Source organism: Phytophthora ramorum (genome assembly GCF_020800215.1).
Source record: "Phytophthora ramorum isolate Pr-102 chromosome Unknown Phyram_PR-102_s0013, whole genome shotgun sequence".
Taxonomy (NCBI): Eukaryota; Oomycota; class Peronosporomycetes; order Peronosporales; family Peronosporaceae; genus Phytophthora; species Phytophthora ramorum.
This window is the reverse complement of record NW_027150659.1, coordinates 314,097-330,648: the sequence shown is the minus strand read 5'-3', so window position 1 is coordinate 330,648 and position 16,552 is coordinate 314,097. Positions and strand designations below refer to the sequence as shown.

At 53.8% G+C, this 16,552-nt stretch overlaps 4 protein-coding genes across 4 annotated transcripts; 2 read left to right on the top strand and 2 right to left on the bottom strand.

Annotated features, from left to right (window-relative positions):
• Positions 1–316: 316 nt before the first annotated feature.
• Positions 317–703, bottom strand: KRP23_11804 (uncharacterized protein; the record flags this gene model as incomplete). Its single annotated transcript, XM_067882383.1, has 1 exon — positions 317–703. One exon carries the CDS (start codon positions 701–703, stop codon positions 317–319), a length of 387 nt encoding a protein of 128 aa, XP_067739975.1.
• A 3,427-nt stretch (positions 704–4,130) lies between these two features.
• KRP23_11803 (Cyclin-dependent kinase 3) lies at positions 4,131–7,656 on the top strand (the record flags this gene model as incomplete). Its single annotated transcript, XM_067882382.1, has 11 exons — positions 4,131–4,145; positions 4,207–4,275; positions 4,345–4,843; positions 4,907–5,463; positions 5,535–5,735; positions 5,809–5,929; positions 6,017–6,635; positions 6,708–6,766; positions 6,850–7,119; positions 7,197–7,378; positions 7,468–7,656. The coding sequence occupies 11 exons, from the start codon at positions 4,131–4,133 to the stop codon at positions 7,654–7,656; spliced, it is 2,781 nt and encodes a 926-aa protein (XP_067739974.1).
• Positions 7,657–7,927: 271 nt separating this feature from the next.
• On the bottom strand, positions 7,928–9,579 carry KRP23_11802 (Protein RecA; the record flags this gene model as incomplete). The annotated part of the gene is made up of 6 exons (XM_067882381.1): positions 7,928–8,205; positions 8,273–8,342; positions 8,413–9,061; positions 9,128–9,211; positions 9,294–9,375; positions 9,435–9,579. 6 exons carry the CDS (start codon positions 9,577–9,579, stop codon positions 7,928–7,930), a joined length of 1,308 nt encoding a protein of 435 aa, XP_067739973.1.
• A 197-nt stretch (positions 9,580–9,776) lies between these two features.
• KRP23_11801 (Calcium-activated potassium channel subunit alpha-1) lies at positions 9,777–15,097 on the top strand (the record flags this gene model as incomplete). Its single annotated transcript, XM_067882380.1, has 9 exons — positions 9,777–10,005; positions 10,078–11,075; positions 11,179–11,263; positions 11,440–11,637; positions 11,705–11,777; positions 11,847–11,955; positions 12,025–12,203; positions 12,293–14,255; positions 14,318–15,097. The coding sequence occupies 9 exons, from the start codon at positions 9,777–9,779 to the stop codon at positions 15,095–15,097; spliced, it is 4,614 nt and encodes a 1,537-aa protein (XP_067739972.1).
• Between the last annotated feature and the right edge of the window lie 1,455 nt (positions 15,098–16,552).

The following is a 16,552-nucleotide window of genomic DNA, read 5'->3' as shown; positions in this document are numbered from 1 at the left end:
CAACCCCCGGCCCCGGATCAAGTCCAGGCCGCCAGATCAGAGCTTGATTGAATCGCTCTGGATCTGGACCCATAACCGGCAGCAGAGCGAAGACTTCCGCGCTGCTCCACCCCATCCCCGCGTCCCGCCAGGACGGTCAAGAAACACTTAACCACATCTCTTCGGAGCGCCGAGAGAGCAGATCCAGCCCACCAACGGGTACACAAGGTGAGAAGTTCAGCAGATCACGGATCATCGGGGGACCCCCTCCGTTAGTTGGTGTCTGGGCGCAGTTGGGAAGCCGGATCCAGTCTTAACCAGATTTTGACGGATCCCGCTACACCACAAGGATGTCGTATTGGCGTTGGCAGAACAAGACGTAGGGGGACGCGTTGGCATACGCCGCATCGATTTCGCGCTCCAGGCGATCAGCCCGCTCCCGTTGAGCGACATACGCGCGTTGGAGGTTTGCATGATCTTCCTCCAGGTTTGACTGAGCGTCGGCGCGAGCTAATAGGTCCGCGAAGGTGTCCAGGAGATTGCGGGCCGCCCCGCGATCGACGTGCGGGAGAGCGATTGAGAGAGTCGGCACCACCGGCGAGCGAGGCTCAGCTGCTGCTGCGCGATCCGGAGGAACTGTATTGGGAGCGCCCGAAGTACTAGGACGCGTCGGAGTGCTGGAACCGGAGGTTCCCGGAGTGCTGGGGCGCGTCGGAGACACCATGTCGGATCCGGGAAGCGGTAACGAGGGAGTGCGAGGCGGCGAGTGGAGTTGTGTGTGCTGGACCCGACCGCCGTACGGCCGTGCCCAGTACAGGGGGCGATTGAGGTGAAGCGACTTGCCAGTTGGAGAGATTGAGCGATTCGGAAGGGACTGATGGCATGAGATCGCGTTTGGAGGAATCGCGATGGAAAGATTGCGGATGTGTCCAGTTATGGCCAGTTGTGTACAGTGGTGTCCAGTTATGTCCGGTTGTGTTCAGAAGACATCCACCTCCGGATTGAAGTGGATACATGTCGACCTGATGAGTATGGCGTAATCATTTATGCCGACCTGATCAAGATCGATATTGAGCAATCATTTCGATACGCAATCTGATCCAGATCGACATGCGACAAACATTTCGATACGCGATCTGTACGCACGATTATTGTGGGTACAATGGACCAATCTTTTCGACACGGTACCGCGATCTTGGTACATCAGACCAAGTTCAAGCTATGGTGTGCAATCAAGGGATGCGCAAGCGGGATAGGGAGAAAGCAGGATAGGGAGAGATCTTTAGGACCTTTACTTTTGGTTAAGAGAGATTCAGATTTGCCTTGCAAGACACAAGTGGCGTCCATACTTTCCGGGGAAGGAATTACATTGGCCTACCCGACGAAGGACCCACCCAGTCGACCAAGGACACGACGCAGACCTGGATAGCTTGGCCAGGGTGCGATCGTCTACTCTCATCTCAACTCAAGACCCCGCCAGAGGAGGCGGCAAGCAACGGAAAGGGCTATAACAGCACACCCCCAAGGACACCCCCCACGTGATCGACTTGTCCCAAGGCCCGATCACCAACCACCGACGACCGCGTGAAGGATACCCGCGTGGCCGTCACCCACCCATTCCCCGGAAGGAGCAGTCCAGCTCTAACCTCCGCCTTGGTCACCCACTGACATCTTCCGAGAACACCGGAAGAGCGTAACCCGCCCCGCCGTCGGGTACACAAGGTGACTACAAGGTTTTCTGATCACGCCTGATCAACGGAGTACCCCCTCCGATAGTCGGCAGTCTGGGCCTACCGCTGGCAAGTTCGGATCGCGTCATCGATTTTCGCGATCCCACTCCGCCACACTCATGCACTTTCTTTTGGCCGCTCCGATCTTGTGCTTATGCTTGATGTTGTACATCAGGCACAAGAGGTGCATGATCGGCATTAGTTGCGTCAGTAAGTAGACTTCAGCAGGCAGATTCTCACTCAGGGCAGCCAAAATAATGTAAATCGCCATCTGCTGCTTCATGAGTCGGTCATGGAGCAGAGTAGCCGTAGTAAGTGGTGATTCTGGCGTTGCAATAGTTGCGTCCGTCTCAGCCTTGACACACGCTGCATTTCGTGTAGGCCCCTGGGTTGCATCCCAGAGCCCTGTAATCGCCCCCTCCTAACTTTTCTCGAGAGACCCCGAATGCTCCATTCGTTACCGTCATATTATACATACTGTGCGCACCAAATCGATAGGAACCCCCCCCCCCCCCCAAATTCGGAGTAGATCGTCGCCAATATCTCGCCTTCTACTGCGAATTAGAGGCTGCTATTCAGATATATTGCTGCTGCCATGCATACAAAGAGCAGGGTTGCGCTACCAACTGCGAATTCGACACCCTTGGTAGGGATGGTATACAGATTGGAGGTTTTGGCAAAATCGACAAAATATAGTACCATATTCTTTTTCTGGCGAAACCTACACGTTTTATGTATCTTCTTACAAACTTCTATATTAAAAGCTAGTACTTGGTGAGGCCTCTCTTCTGCTTGATGACAGCAAGGAAGCGACGAGGCATGGACTCCACGAGCTTGAGTAAGTACTCCTGCTCGATGGAGTCCCACGCGGTCATGACGGCTGTTTCCATTTTGGCAACATTATTGCATTGGTGGCCATGGGCACACACCCGAGCCGCCATTACAGACCAGACGTTCTCGACAGGGTTGCAGTCTGGAGAGAAAGTTGGCCACACCATGACGTTAGCTTCTATTTTGTGCAGGAACCCCGTCGTATCACAGTATGAGGGAATCGACGCGTTATCTTGCTGGAAAACGAAGTCGACACCATGGTTAGAGTGAGAATAATGAAACATATACTCGGACACAGTATATATGTAGTCTCCAGCATTTTGATGCTCTCTTAATATGACCAGCTCGCTCTTACCTTGGGCACTGAATGCCCCCCAGACCATGACGCTCCCTCCACCGTTCTGACGCCGCACAAATGACTGAGCCGGCCGTCGCATGTCTCGCCAATAGTACTTGAAACCATCTGGGCCATCCAGGTTGAACTTTTTTACATCAGAAAATACAGTATATTGCCATATTCCTACATGCAATGATAGCTAGTTAGAATCGCCAACACAATAAAGCAACGACACGAACAAACGTACCTGGGTTCAGTATATGTTCCTCAGCCCACGCCATTCGAGCGGCCTTGTGTGCCGCAGTCAAGGGCAGCGTGCGGTCCATCTTGGTGTAGACCAGATGGTCCACACGCTGAAGCATCCTCTGTATCGTTCGCACGGAGGCCTTGATCGCGAGCTTGGTCTTGAGCTCTGCTACGAAGTACTCTCCGGACGCCGCCGTGCGAACTAGCACACGCACTTCCCTTTCGGTTAGTGCTAACCGACGCCCTGCCCTTGGCCTGTCGCTGCTGCTGTCGGTCTGCGGTCTTGATAGCCAGGTGCGAGAGCAGCTGGTTTTTCTTGAGATCTCGTGCAGTGAGATCCCGCCGTCGTGGAGCCCGATGATCCACCAATATTCTTGATTCGTGAGGGCTTTGCCACGGCCCATTGAAAATATGAGGCTGTCAACCACGATCAAAACAGCAGCGTGCTGCCCAACAACAAGTTTCTTCCATTCATCTGACCCGTAGTGACATTCATTCTTTAATATAGAAGTTTGTAAGAAGTTACATAAAACGTGTAGGTTTCGCCAGAAAAAGAATATGGTACTATATTTTGTCGCTCTTGCCAAAACCTCCAATCTGTATACCATCCCTACCAAGGGTGTCGAATTCGCAGTTGGTAGCGTAACCCTGCTCTTTGTATGCATGGCAGCAGCAACATATCTAAATAGCAGCCTCTAATTCGCAGTAGAAGGCGAGATATCGGCAACGATCTGCTCCGAATTTGGGGGTCAAATCGACTTGGTGCGCACGGTATTATAAAGGCACAATAGCTATCACTTCAGATGAGTTCGAGCAGTTTCGTGCGTGTTCAGCAGTTTCGAAGATGACCTCGCGTCTCACCGAGAAATTATTTAATAATTTCGAAATTTTCTGCTTGTAGACAAAAGGCGCTACTTTTCTAAAACATTTTCCAAATCCGCACACAACACGACAATACAAAAATCGCATTAGCCAGCCAATCCGCTGCGCGCGAAACCGACAGAGTGATGGTCGCCGCTACTGTCCGCTCGAAGAAAAACCGAGGAAGCTCAAGCAAAAGAGAAACGGAGCGGAGCCGCCCAGATCTCGGCTTGCGTTCGCCCGCTCTCCTGCGCCAGTGTCTGCGCTGTCGCTGCTATTTCTTACAGCCAGGTACAGTATACACCACGGTCTCCGCAACACATTTTCTCCGCGTTCTTATTTGCTCTGTCTCAAATTCAGAGCGTACAGTTCCAGAGCGCTCCTGTGTGCATGGACGCCCAGTCCTCCGCCAGTCGCTCGTCGGACGCGACGCCTTCAAAGAAGCGCCGAGCCGCGGGACAAGCTCCTCAGCCACTCGGAGTCGTCAACGCCGAGCCAGAGCGGAAGCGCACGGGACTGCCGCTGCTGTTGTGTCCGTCCGGGGCCGAGAACCCCATTCTAGCGGCACTAGGAGGCACGCCACGCTCCCAGGCCGCGGCCAGCGGGTTCCTGGAGCCGGAGCCGCTGGATTTGTCGCAGTGCAGCACTGCGACTTCCATGGACAGTGGGAAGGAGGAGAAGATGGAGGGAGCAGCTATTGACTCTGTGAAGGAGGAGAAGGTGGCGCCTTTTGTGATGAGGGAGGTCAATATCATGAAAGAGGAGAAGGGGGCAGCACAGGAGAAAGAACCTGCCATGCCGTACGTGAAGACGGAGCCCCGTGTGGTCCAGGAGACCAAGTTCAGAGCCGTAGCTATTGGTAGGAATTTTTGTGTTAGTAGTTGTATTATTCATTAGGACTGACAGGTTTTGCTTGATGTAGTAGGTAAGCGTAAGCGCGAGGACGAGAATGAGGCTGAATCGTCGGATTTCGTGGCCTACGCGCGGGAACACATCCACAGCCAGGAAGCAGGAGAAGAAGGGTTTTCGATCGACCCTTCAGAGCGCGCGGTAGAGCATCGAGCCAGTAAAGTGGTGCGTCGTGAGATCTTGATTGCATCCCCGGCTGCGAACGACGATGAGGACTGGGAGGGAAACGCGCACGCTGAAGTCAAAATGCAAGAGGTTGAGGCGGTTCTGACACCATCGGAGCACTTTGACCTGCAGCCGATCGACATTATTTTGCACGTCTTCTCCTTCTTGGTAACTGCGGAGGACCTGAAACAAATGTCCCAAGTCTCGAAGAAGTGGAAAGAATTGACAAGTCGGCGATCATTGTACCGGTCGCTTCCAAGTGTGACCCCCGAAGGCTCGGTCAACTGGATTAATTTCAAAAATTTGGGCATTAAAAACAAGGGGACTGAGGGCACCTGTATTCAATGCTGCCAGCGCTCGACAGGCAAGATCTTGGCCATGAAGAAGGCTCGGGTATTCCCCAAGGTACAACGAATTGCATTACTTCAGGGCATGCAGCTGTGCTAACTCAGCTTTTTATGGTTTCCCACATTTAGGGAGAAGGAGTGCCGTATTATATGCTCCGAGAGTTGGCCGTGCTGAAGGGTATCAGACATGATCACATTGCGTCCCTCGAGTTGATTAGCCTCGCCAAGGATGAGCTTCACGTGTTTTTCCCTTATGTGGACAAAACATTACACGAAATAATTAACCCTATGGGGGACCCAAGCGGTGGCCGTGTTTTGCCAGAGGCCGTGGTAGGCACTTCTGTGAATGTTGCAAGCGTATTAGAAGTTTATTTTCTCACGCTTTGTTAAATTTCGTCTACAGATTCGGAAACTTCTTCACCAGCTTTTGGATGCTATCGCGTACTGCCATCGCCGCGGGGTCTTGCACCGTAACCTCAAACCGAAGCACTTGCTTATCAAGACGGCGGATCCAGAGAATCTCAGTAAGTCCCTCCTCCGTCCCCCATTACGTACAAACTTGCCATTTTTGAATACTCGTATTAATGCAACTTGTGCCTTGGTTCTTCCAGATGATGCAACGCTCCAGATCTCCGACTTTGCACTGGTCCGAGCAACAGGGATCCCTCGCCGCACATATACCATGGAGGTAGTCACGCTGTGGTACCGTCCTCCAGAAATTCTGATGGGAGTGCGTGGCTACTCATCTGCTGTGGATATATGGTCGGTTGGCTGCATCTTTGCCGAAATGGCTCAGGGCAAACCGCTATTCACGGGTATCTCGGAAATTGACCAGCTGTTCCAGATTTTCAGCAAGCTGTCGACACCAACCTCCGAAACCTGGCCAGGCTTCTCATCATTGCCGAACTACCACTTCGAGTTCCCGCACTGGAAGCGTCGACCTTTGAATCGCTTGTTCCCGGGAATTTCTGACCTTGGCATTGATCTGTTGACGAAACTGCTCGTGTACAACCCAGACCAGCGTATTACGGCTGAAGACGCGTTACGCCACCCATATTTCTCGAACGAGGCACCTGCGTTTTTGCCGCTGACACCCAAGATCCCGATGGATCAAATGTGCTACACGATGAGCCGAGCTCGGATTGGCCCCACTCCGGAGCATGTGGAGCTATTCCACGCGTACCTGCGCCAGACAGAGCGGGAATCGTGGAAGGAGATCAAGTACTTGAGGTACGTACCCAAAAGTTTGTTGCTCGCTTACATATGTTAACTTTGTTTATGAATTGGATTTCTTGATCACAGCCGCCAGAAGACGCTTCGACCAGCGCATCGGTCAATGCTGGTCGATTGGCTTATTGAAGGTATGTACGCTGGCTCTCAGCGATGACGACTCGTAACAGCGGAGACTAACCAGCTACTTATGTCCTGCGTGCGCTCTGATTAGTTGTGGATGTGTTTGAGATGTGTCTCCGGACTGCGTTCCTAGCAGTCAACTACACAGACCGGTATCTGGACATTGTCATGGTGAAGAAGACGCAGTTTCAACTGCTCGGTGCGACCTGCTTGCACGTCGCCTCCAAATGCGAAGACGTATCCTACATTGGTGTGGAAGACCTCGCCATGTGCGCCGACAACGTGTACACGTCTGTGGAAGTGCTGGAGATGGAAGAAAAACTGTTGAACACCCTCAACTTTACGCTTTCGGTGCCCACTGGTACGTTTCCTCCGCCTCGTTGATCAATAAGGCGATCAGCTCTGATCTCACACGATTTATTGCGTTTGATTTCGTAGCGCTGGACTTCCTGAATATTTACGAGCGCATGATCCCGCCCATTCAGAAGAAGACGTCCATGCTGGCACACTATTTGCTTGAGCTGGCGTTGCAAGAGTATCAGTTCTTGAAGTACCTTCCGTCGGTGGTGGCGGCGTGCTGTCTGTCGATGTCCATGTACACGATGGACGGATTCCCAATGGTGGGCATAGCATTTGATTATGGAGCTTTTGTCCGCCCGAGCTTCATTTGACACTAACGCTGCTCTCATTTCGTGCCTTTGTCTCTTAGACCAAGGAGCTGGTGGATGCCTGCCAGTACAGCTGGTCAGACCTGAAAGACTGTATGGGAAATCTCCAAACGCTGTACTCCAACTCGCCGTCGAACAACTTGGCGGTGATCAAGAAGCGCTACTCGAAGGCTGAGCGGTGCCAAGTGGCGAATGTGCTGCCGCCGACGTCGTTCAGTATGGCATTTTAGTGGTCTAGTCTGTATTTGTGAGCTACATATTTAGAGCTCGGTCTCTAGGTCGCAGTGAGTGAACTACCTACGCTGCTGGAGGCGCAAGGCCGTGTCCAGAGAGCGAATACGTGCTCGCCATCCTCAGACATGGAGGAAGCAACAACTACGTAACAAAGGCAGAATACAAGCGAGCAGTTCACGGGCATCTGATACAAGCGATGGAAAAAATAAAAAAGCTGTCACAGAAAAATCGCCGAAGAAGACCCACACCGTTTGAATGTTCGCCGGTTTATCCCGTGATCTTCTCGCCTTCACTGCCAGTCTCAATGTCGACTTCGCCTTCAGCACCAGACGCAATGTCAGCCTCGCCTTCTTCAGATGAGGTTGTACTAGGCTCATCCTTGTCGGTGTCTTCGCTGACCGTGTCCACGACTATCCGGACGACTTCAGTGTCTTCCTCCGTTGGTTCGAAGAGCATCCGGCGTAGCTTTGCTTCGAGCTCTTTCGCGATTTCAGGGTTCTCCTGCAGAAATACCTTCGCCTTGGCTTTGCCCTGAGCAATAGGTTCTGAAGGCGAGCACAAATCCAGCTCATGTTACCAAACATCAGATTCACTAGATCCAACAACACGCACCATCGCTTCCAGCCAGGCTGTACCACGCGCCAGAGCGCTTCAACAGACCCTTCTGCACGCCCAAGTCCAGCTGCAAGTCACAAAACACACGGTAAGCCATTCACACCCCTCCACCGCCCCACACAGAGATAGTTCCGTACCAGCTCTGACTGACGGTCAATACCGTGGCCGAACATCATGTCGAAGTTTGCAACCTTGAAGGGCGACGCCAGCTTGTTCTTGGCCACCTTCACGACCGTTTCGTTGCCGACAATCTGGTCGCCTTCCTTGATAGCCGTCTTGCGGCGAATGTCCAGGCGCACGGACGCGTAATAGCGCAACGCTGTGCCACCCGACGTGACCTCAGGAGATCCGAAGATAATGCCCACCTTCTGGCGGATCTGGTTCAGGAAGATAATGGTGCAGTTGGACTTGGACAGCGACCCCGTGAGCTTGCGCAGAGCTTGGCTCATTAATCGCGCCTGCAGCGCAATCTGCTGGTCTCCCATCTCCCCCTCAAGCTCGGCACGCGGCACAAGTGCCGCCACACTGTCCAGCACCACGAGGTCCACCGCTCCAGATCGGATGAGCGTGTCCGCGATTTCCAGCGCTTCTTCACCCGAGTCCGGCTGCGAGACGTACAGCGCGTCAATGTCGACACCCAGAGCCTTGGCGTAGTGGGCATCAATAGCGTGCTCAGCATCGATGAAGGCACACACCCCGCCCTCGGTCTTTTGAGCCTCCGCAATGCAGCTCAGTGCCAACGTCGTCTTGCCAGAGCTCTCAGGGCCGTAGATCTCCACCACTCGTCTACCACCATGAACATGTCAAAAGTTGATCGTACGTTTCCAGCACTTCCAATCTATAACCACGCACCCTCGGGGGATGCCACCGACACCCAGAGCCAAGTCCAGTGACAAGGACCCCGAAGAGATCACCTCCACTCGCTCCGCGATCTTGCTGCAGCAAAATACGCCGCAGCCACCAATTAGAGATCAACTTTTGTCACAAGAGGTCATAACTTGTGCACCGCTGCGCCTACGTGGACCCCAGTTGCATGACTGAACCCTTGCCGAAGCTGCTCTCGATCTGGCGGATTGCCATCGTCAACGCCGCGCTGCGGTCTGCAATATCCAGCTATTATTACCTGCACCAGCAGTAAAGTATCTTGTTCTGCACGTACCGGAGCCGGAAGCGGCGCTCACGCGACCGGATTTTGCGGCCGAGCGTTTGAAGCGAACCGACGTCAGGTACGGCGAACATGAGGCCGCCGCGGCAGGTGCCACACGCTGCCCGAGCACCGGAAGTCGCGAGCCGAGACGCAGCATGTTTGACACAATTCCTAAAAAAAATGAAGTGGGTTCATACTTTTTAACTTAATTGGTGTGAGTTACACCACACCCAGTAATTATGGGTCAAGCCTATATTTTGGACCTAATTTCAAACTCGGGGACTATATTTCATGCTAATGGCGCCCAAGCGGTCGGAGCTAAGCACGCGGCGCAGCAGCCAGGGAGGCGTCGCCATGTCACTCGAGCCGCGACCGCCGCGTGAACTATTGAAGGAAATCGGCATCAGTGGGAAGGAAGTCGTGAGGATCCTCAAAGACAAGAAATGGCTCGTGGAGAAGCCCCACGGACTGCAGCAGCAGAATTTGTACTACGTGCCAAAGGAGCAGCAGGACGCAGAGCTGACACAAAGCACGCACTTTTTCGTGGGCGAGGGAGAACTCTACGCTTTCATTTTGAAACAAGGTAGGACCGTAAAAAGGTAGAACGGGTAGAGTGGAAAGGTAGAGTGACCATATTTGTGGCGTTTATATTCAGGTGGACTACAGTACTTGTTGCCTGGGGAGGAGCTGACCGAGTCGGAGGAATCTGAAGTGGAGGCGACGCAGCCGACGACGTCAGTGGAGAGTGCAGTGGACGAGTCATCAGGTAGTGAGACGGTCGGAGAGCAGCGGAAATGGAAACGACGCAAGAAACTGTCAACTTCTAGAGGCAGGTCGGTGGACAGATCGATGGACAGGACAACGGAGGACAAGACTTCGGAGCCTGCTACACGAAGACACAAGCGCGGGAAGAAAAGTGTTGCTGCTACAGACGACAGGACGCTCGTGAGTCCACGAGTCAAGCAGGAGCGAGCGACGGTTGTCGGGTGTGGCCAACAAGCGGAGTTTAGTGAGTACCAGTCGTCGCTCACGGCGAGAGGATGGCGCGCACAGCTGCTGCAGGATGTGGACGTGCATCTGCTTCGATCCGTGGCGGCGGTGGACCGTCGTCAGAGAGCGCGCGCGGAGAAGAAGAAGGTTTCGCGACCGACGGAAGGTGTGGGACCGCATGTGAAGGATGAAGCTGAGATTCACCAAGAGCTGGACGGACTTGTGTGCAGCATCCGCGCGTCGCAGGACGACCTGTCGTCGATGATTGAATCGATCATCGTGCAGGGCGAGCGAATGAAAATTCCGGATCGAATTGACCCCGTGGGGCGAATTGGCGTCCCCGGGTTCGTGTCCACCGGTGCAGGGAGTTTAGTCCTCATGCGAGACATTGAACGCTACCTGCTTCTCTTTGTTGCCGCGGTGCGTCGATACCAACGCGCGAGGAAAACGGTTTGCGCCGGTGAGGCTACTGGTGCGTCTTCGCAACCATCGAGTCGACCAGTACAGCGAGCTGACCTACGAGCTCTCCAACTGAGCATCGAGGAATCGAAGACAGAGCTGCAAGAACTGGCAGCAACTATCGATGCCGAGGCGAGGAAGCAGTCGTCGCCAGCCATTTCCCAAGAAACTTCGCACGAGACTACGCAGAGCTCATCGCGACCCGTACGTGCAGATGAGACTGGGTTATGAGTGAGGCGCTGAGATCGACTGCAAGGACTCAACTTTCACATGATCTAACTCGTCGCTGGCGTCTGCGTGCAAACAGACGGACAGCGAGGCGGACGTTGGCACTGACCACGACCAATCTTCAAGCCAGCAGAGCGTGGTGTCGCCACGAAGGCTTGAAGGAGGTCAGTGGCTTGTATGAAGACGAATCACGCTAGGCCTTTGTTTCAGATGTGTGCACCAGGAAATAGAGAACCCATCCTGCTGTGTCAACGGCGTGAGTGTGGAGAGCTTTGAAGATGTCATGCAGACTGCTGACTTTACCGCTTGTACCATTTCTTAGTGTCCATTGAACACTAAGATTCGGCGACGCTTAGCCGACTGCACCGCTTCGTGGCAGTACAAGATATCTCGTCTTTGGCAACAATGTCGGAGCACCAGCATCTCCACCACGATGGAAACACCTACGGGGCCATCTCACCGGTGAAGCGCGCGATGCAGCAACTCCACAGTCCCCTGCACAGTCCGCAGCACCATAATCAGCATGCTGTGAACTTCGGTAAGACGCGGCATAAAAGGCAAGTCAGCTTGACTGCTGCTAATGCATGACATTTCGTTTACCACAGAACCGGAATGTGGTGATCTGTCGTCGACCTCCAAGATTCTGCACGGTGAGCGCAGTCGCGATCGCCTGAGTCGGTACGAGAAAACTTCCCATTTCAAGTTCGACTACTGCCAATCTGGTAACTCACGAGTTTCGGCGTGCAGGTTCCTGGATCACAGCTCGTTTGGTGTGGGGCTGGACATCTTCCTGGTGCTGGTCTCCATAGTCTTCACTAGCTCCTACATTGCCAACACTTACATCGCTTCCAATGATGTACGCCAGCTTGACTTTTGCGCCCCAACTCTCAGTGGGTAACACTCGTGTGTGTGTTTTGAATCGTAGATGCCGTTCAGCCTCTGGGTGACGGATATCGTCTGTGCAGGCCTGTTTGCTGTGGACTTCCTTTTCCGTGGCATTTACCTTTCCAGTCGCCGTCGGGACTACATGCTCTCGTTTCCGGGTCTTGTTACCCTGGCTGTGGTGCTCCCAGTTCTGCCTACTTCTTTTTTCCTCCGCCATCAGTTGAGTAGCGCTGCAAAGAGGTTGAACGCGTCAACGTAATCGCTTGTCTAACTGGTTTTTGTGTGTGTGTGTTTGAATCTGTACACAGCACTCTCTGGATTGACATTTCGTACTGGCGGTTCGTATACCCGATGCGGTTTGCCATGTGCTACATCGAGGCCAAGGCTGTGCTGAGTCGCTGCCATGGGCTCATGTCCCCAGTGCAGCAGTTCGCGATGGTGTGCTATCTGCAGCTCACAATCATCATCGCCGTGGCGGCTGGAGTCATTCAAATCGCCGAGACCGCAGACGCCAAGTACGCGAACGGAGATCTCGGGGAGTGGACGTTCTTCAACTCGTTCTTTAACTCTGTGCTCGCGTTCGTGACGATTCAGTCGCCCCCCGCCGACAACCCACTGGCCAAGTTCTGTGTGGGTGCTCTAGTGTTGGTTCTTATCTTGGTCGTGCCGTACCAAGTGTCACAAATCCTGGCGCTTGGTAGCTCCTTCTCAGCGTACGAGCTCGCGACCCACACGCCGTCACCGACCAGCAAACACATTATTCTGTCTGGAGATCTCACGCCGTCACGCATCGACCACTTCTTCCGAGAGGTCTTTCACGATGACCACGATCTGGTTGATATCAACGTTGTTGTGCTGAGTGAAGAGGAGCCGGCCACTTCGCTCATTGCGTTGCTCATGGACCCCTTCTTCGAAAAGCGAGCGAGCTATATCCAAGGCTCATTGCTAGACGTCGACGACGCGCAGAGAGCGGCGTGCGGGTCAGCTGACGCTATCTTCATCCTCGCACGGCGCGTCGGCGGGGAGACGCCTGCAAGTAGCGACCACCGTGCATTGATGCGCGTTCTGGCTGCTCGACGTGAGGCACCCAAAGCTCGCGTGTTTGCACAGCTTCACCTGTCGGCAAACCGGGGGCTTGTGGCTGACTTGGGCGTATCGAACGTGCTTTGCTTCTCGGAGGTCATGCACTCGCTGCTCGGGCAGAACTGTGTGTGTCCAGGCTTCTCGACCTTCATGTACAGCCTCACGTCGACCTCAAGCTACGATTCAAGCAGCGATTATGATGAACCTCCGGCTGCTGACGCATCTTGGGAAGACCGATACCTACACGGTTCGAGTCACGAGGTGTACTCGGTGGGGCTGCCGTCAGCTTCCGTGGTTTTTGGTAAAACTTTTTCAGAAGTTGCGTCGATAGCGTACGCTCAATGTTCCGGAGTGATCGTGTTTGCCATCACCACCGCACAGTCGTCAAAAGGAAGTGGGGGGAAGCTACTGCTCAACCCTGGAGACTCGTACACGTGTGTCGGAGAGGAAACTGTGTTCGTAATTGCTCAGGATCGACGACAGGCCAGCGCTGTGACCGACATGCAAGCAGGTGACGCCATGCCACTTGCATGGACGTCTCAGCGTCAAGGCTCTAAATCGAGGCACCTGTCTCGTGGAGGGAGCAAGATCAACCGAACATCAATGACCGGCAGCAGTACTGGAAACGATACGCCAAGTAGTTTTGGCGATGACGAGATCACGTCGCCTCAACGACGGCAATCACGCTTTGTAAACTGGCAGGCGGGGGCTGTGAGCCCTGCATCTTCGTTTAGCCGAGAGAACCGAGGCACTTGGAAGCCCGATGTGGACGATGATGACCCCTTGGCCGTACAGACGAGTGGGCTTTCCCCCAATGGACTCGCCTCTTTCAGCGCAGACGCAGCAGTTGTGCCGGACGTGGCCTCCTTGCACTTCCAGACCGGTCACATTGTTGTGTGCGTGCTGTCTCCTTCATCTTTCCCCCACCACCTCGAGTATCTCATCGGACCGCTGCGCGTGCGAGCACTGCGCCAGCATCGTCCCGTGGTTATCGTGACCCCAACGCTTCCTGACGTGGACGACTACGAACACTTCCAGCGCTTCCTCGGCGTACACTTTGTAGTCGGAGATCCATTCCGACAAAGTACACTCCGACGAGCTGGTGTTCACAAGGCGTTTCGCATCGTCCTCATGGGCGCAGAAGGCGAAGTCTCCGACGCTGGCACCTCCGAGCTTCTGCAAGATGCGGTAAGACTTCCTGTAGTTGATCTCTATGTGACCTCATTTTCGTGCGTTTCGGTAAATTCTAGGCATGCATCGCACTACACAAGACAATTACATCGTTTGTTGGGCCCGCGCAAGCGCCACGCATCATCACGGAGCTCGTGAACCGCGCGAACGTGCATTTTGTGGCGCAGAACCTCTCGGTCAGTGGCTGGTTCCCGCTTTCAGAGTGTGATTCGGCGGCCGCATCGACTTCTTCGCTGGAGTTGGCGCGCAACTTTGCTGTATCGCCAGCCTTCGCGGCGGGGCTCACGTACAGCACCTCGCTGTGCGACAGCCTGCTGATCAACCAGTTCTTCAACGCGCGCATCAAGAACATCCTGCGTGAATTCATCTTCGCGTCCTGGACTGACGGAGGCGTTGGTACTCTTCCTAGCACCCCCGCCACAGCCGGCGGCTTCGGGGAAGCGGTCGTGTCCCCTGCAATGTCGTCGTCGTCGGCTGCAGGGGTGCAGCGCAGCTCCCTCTTCGCCGTGGAAGTGCCGCTGGACTTTGTGGGTCGCACCTTCGAGTTCGTCTTCCACTACTTGCTATCTTCAGACGGCATGCTGGTCATCGGACTGTATCGATGCCGCCCAGACGCCATGCTGCACTCGTCTTCAGTGCACACTTTTACTGAAGGGCTTTGGGTCAACGAGTCGAAGAGTGCTCCGAGAGCTCGCATTGAAGTCCCGGAAGGCGAACGAAGCGTACCTTTCGGCTATGTGTACGTGAACCCTCAGCCGCACGAAGTCCTCAGCGGCAACGACCTGCTCTACGTGCTGTCGGACATTCAGCCATGCTGGGCCGAAGCAGACAGCGAGTAGCTGAAGCTGAAGATTAATTTGCTCATCGCAGCACATCTAGTTGATTTCCACATGTTCCTGTGTAGTTGTCGCATTCCTTGTCGGTACAAATGCTGCTTGGCGGCTGAGAACTCCACCGGACCAGCCTGGCAGCCCAAGTTGACAAGATTCTCAAGAGTGGTAAAATGCTTCTACATACAGAGGTACAGGTCAATTTAGCACCGAATGATGCGGGCACATCGCAAGTTTTATCATGCTTGTTTGAAGGAAGCCAAGTCGGCTGACAAGGCACGAGCTCCTCACAATCATGGGCATGATTGGACTGTACTCCAGCATCAGATCTCCCGAATCTCTTCACTTCGGAATATCGGCTGTCGACTCGATAGTGTCGAGCGCGCAAGGATTTAGTGTCGACGTACCTCGCAAGTTGGTCGCCATGCGGATCAGCTTCTTCCCCCTGGTGATCGTGGTGGTGGTCGCCTTTGTCGCGAGTTTTGTAGCCGCTGAAAGCGCTGTCCAAGGCCCCCACGTCGACAGCACGGGCAACCTCAAGGGCACTCAGATAACAGTCAAGAAAGGCGTCGACTTAAGTGAAGAGGAAGAGAGAGGAGCGGCCGTAGCCCTCGCGAGATTAAGGGCTCTCTTCGGTAAAGACCCGACCAAGGCGGTGAGACTTACAGACACGAAGGTCAGGGAGATCAAGACGTATGCAAGGAGCAATTCAGACAAATGGTACGCAATGACGTATTACCTGAATTATGCCTTCGGCATAACATTTGTGCTGTTCCTTGCGGGTGGTGCGTACTTCCTCGGGTGGAGATTTCCCGGGGCTGGTACATCACATTAAATGTGCGTTTTGAGTCTAAATACAAGTACTCGTTCACTTATCATTTCGAGATGTTGGTGTTTATTTGCAAAAGTGCTTTCGAGTTTGGTCCATACTGCCGTGGCACCACCGCTAGAAGAAGGCTATTGTACTCGTCAGTGAAGATTGGACCAAAACTTATTAACAGGCCACACAAATGGCAATAGTTCCTCGAGTTCTTATCCGATCAGATTAGGACGGCCACAACATTGTTCCTTAGTGCGTTGTACGTGCATTACAACTTTTACTTCGCTAGCAACATGTCCAGATCAAACACCACGGTGCGAGAGCCGACCCCAGGTCAGAAGGACTATGTCGTACGGTGTTGCGCATATCGAAGGAAGAAGGCTTTCGCCTGTAAACCCGTGTATGGCACCCTCCTCCAATCAGAAGTGCTCCTCAAGAGCAACCCGTTCCCGCAACTCTGAAGCCTCAGGAATGCGCTGCGATTCAGCCGATTTTGAACTCGTTTTTGGAATTTAGACCAACGACTTGTGCCGAGTCCAATAGTCATGGGCCATGAGAAGAGCGGAGCACAACTGCACGTTTGTTGTGCTGCAAGCTGGAGATACAGAACGGAATTGAAAGATGCGGTCTAGGGCGTGCAGGTA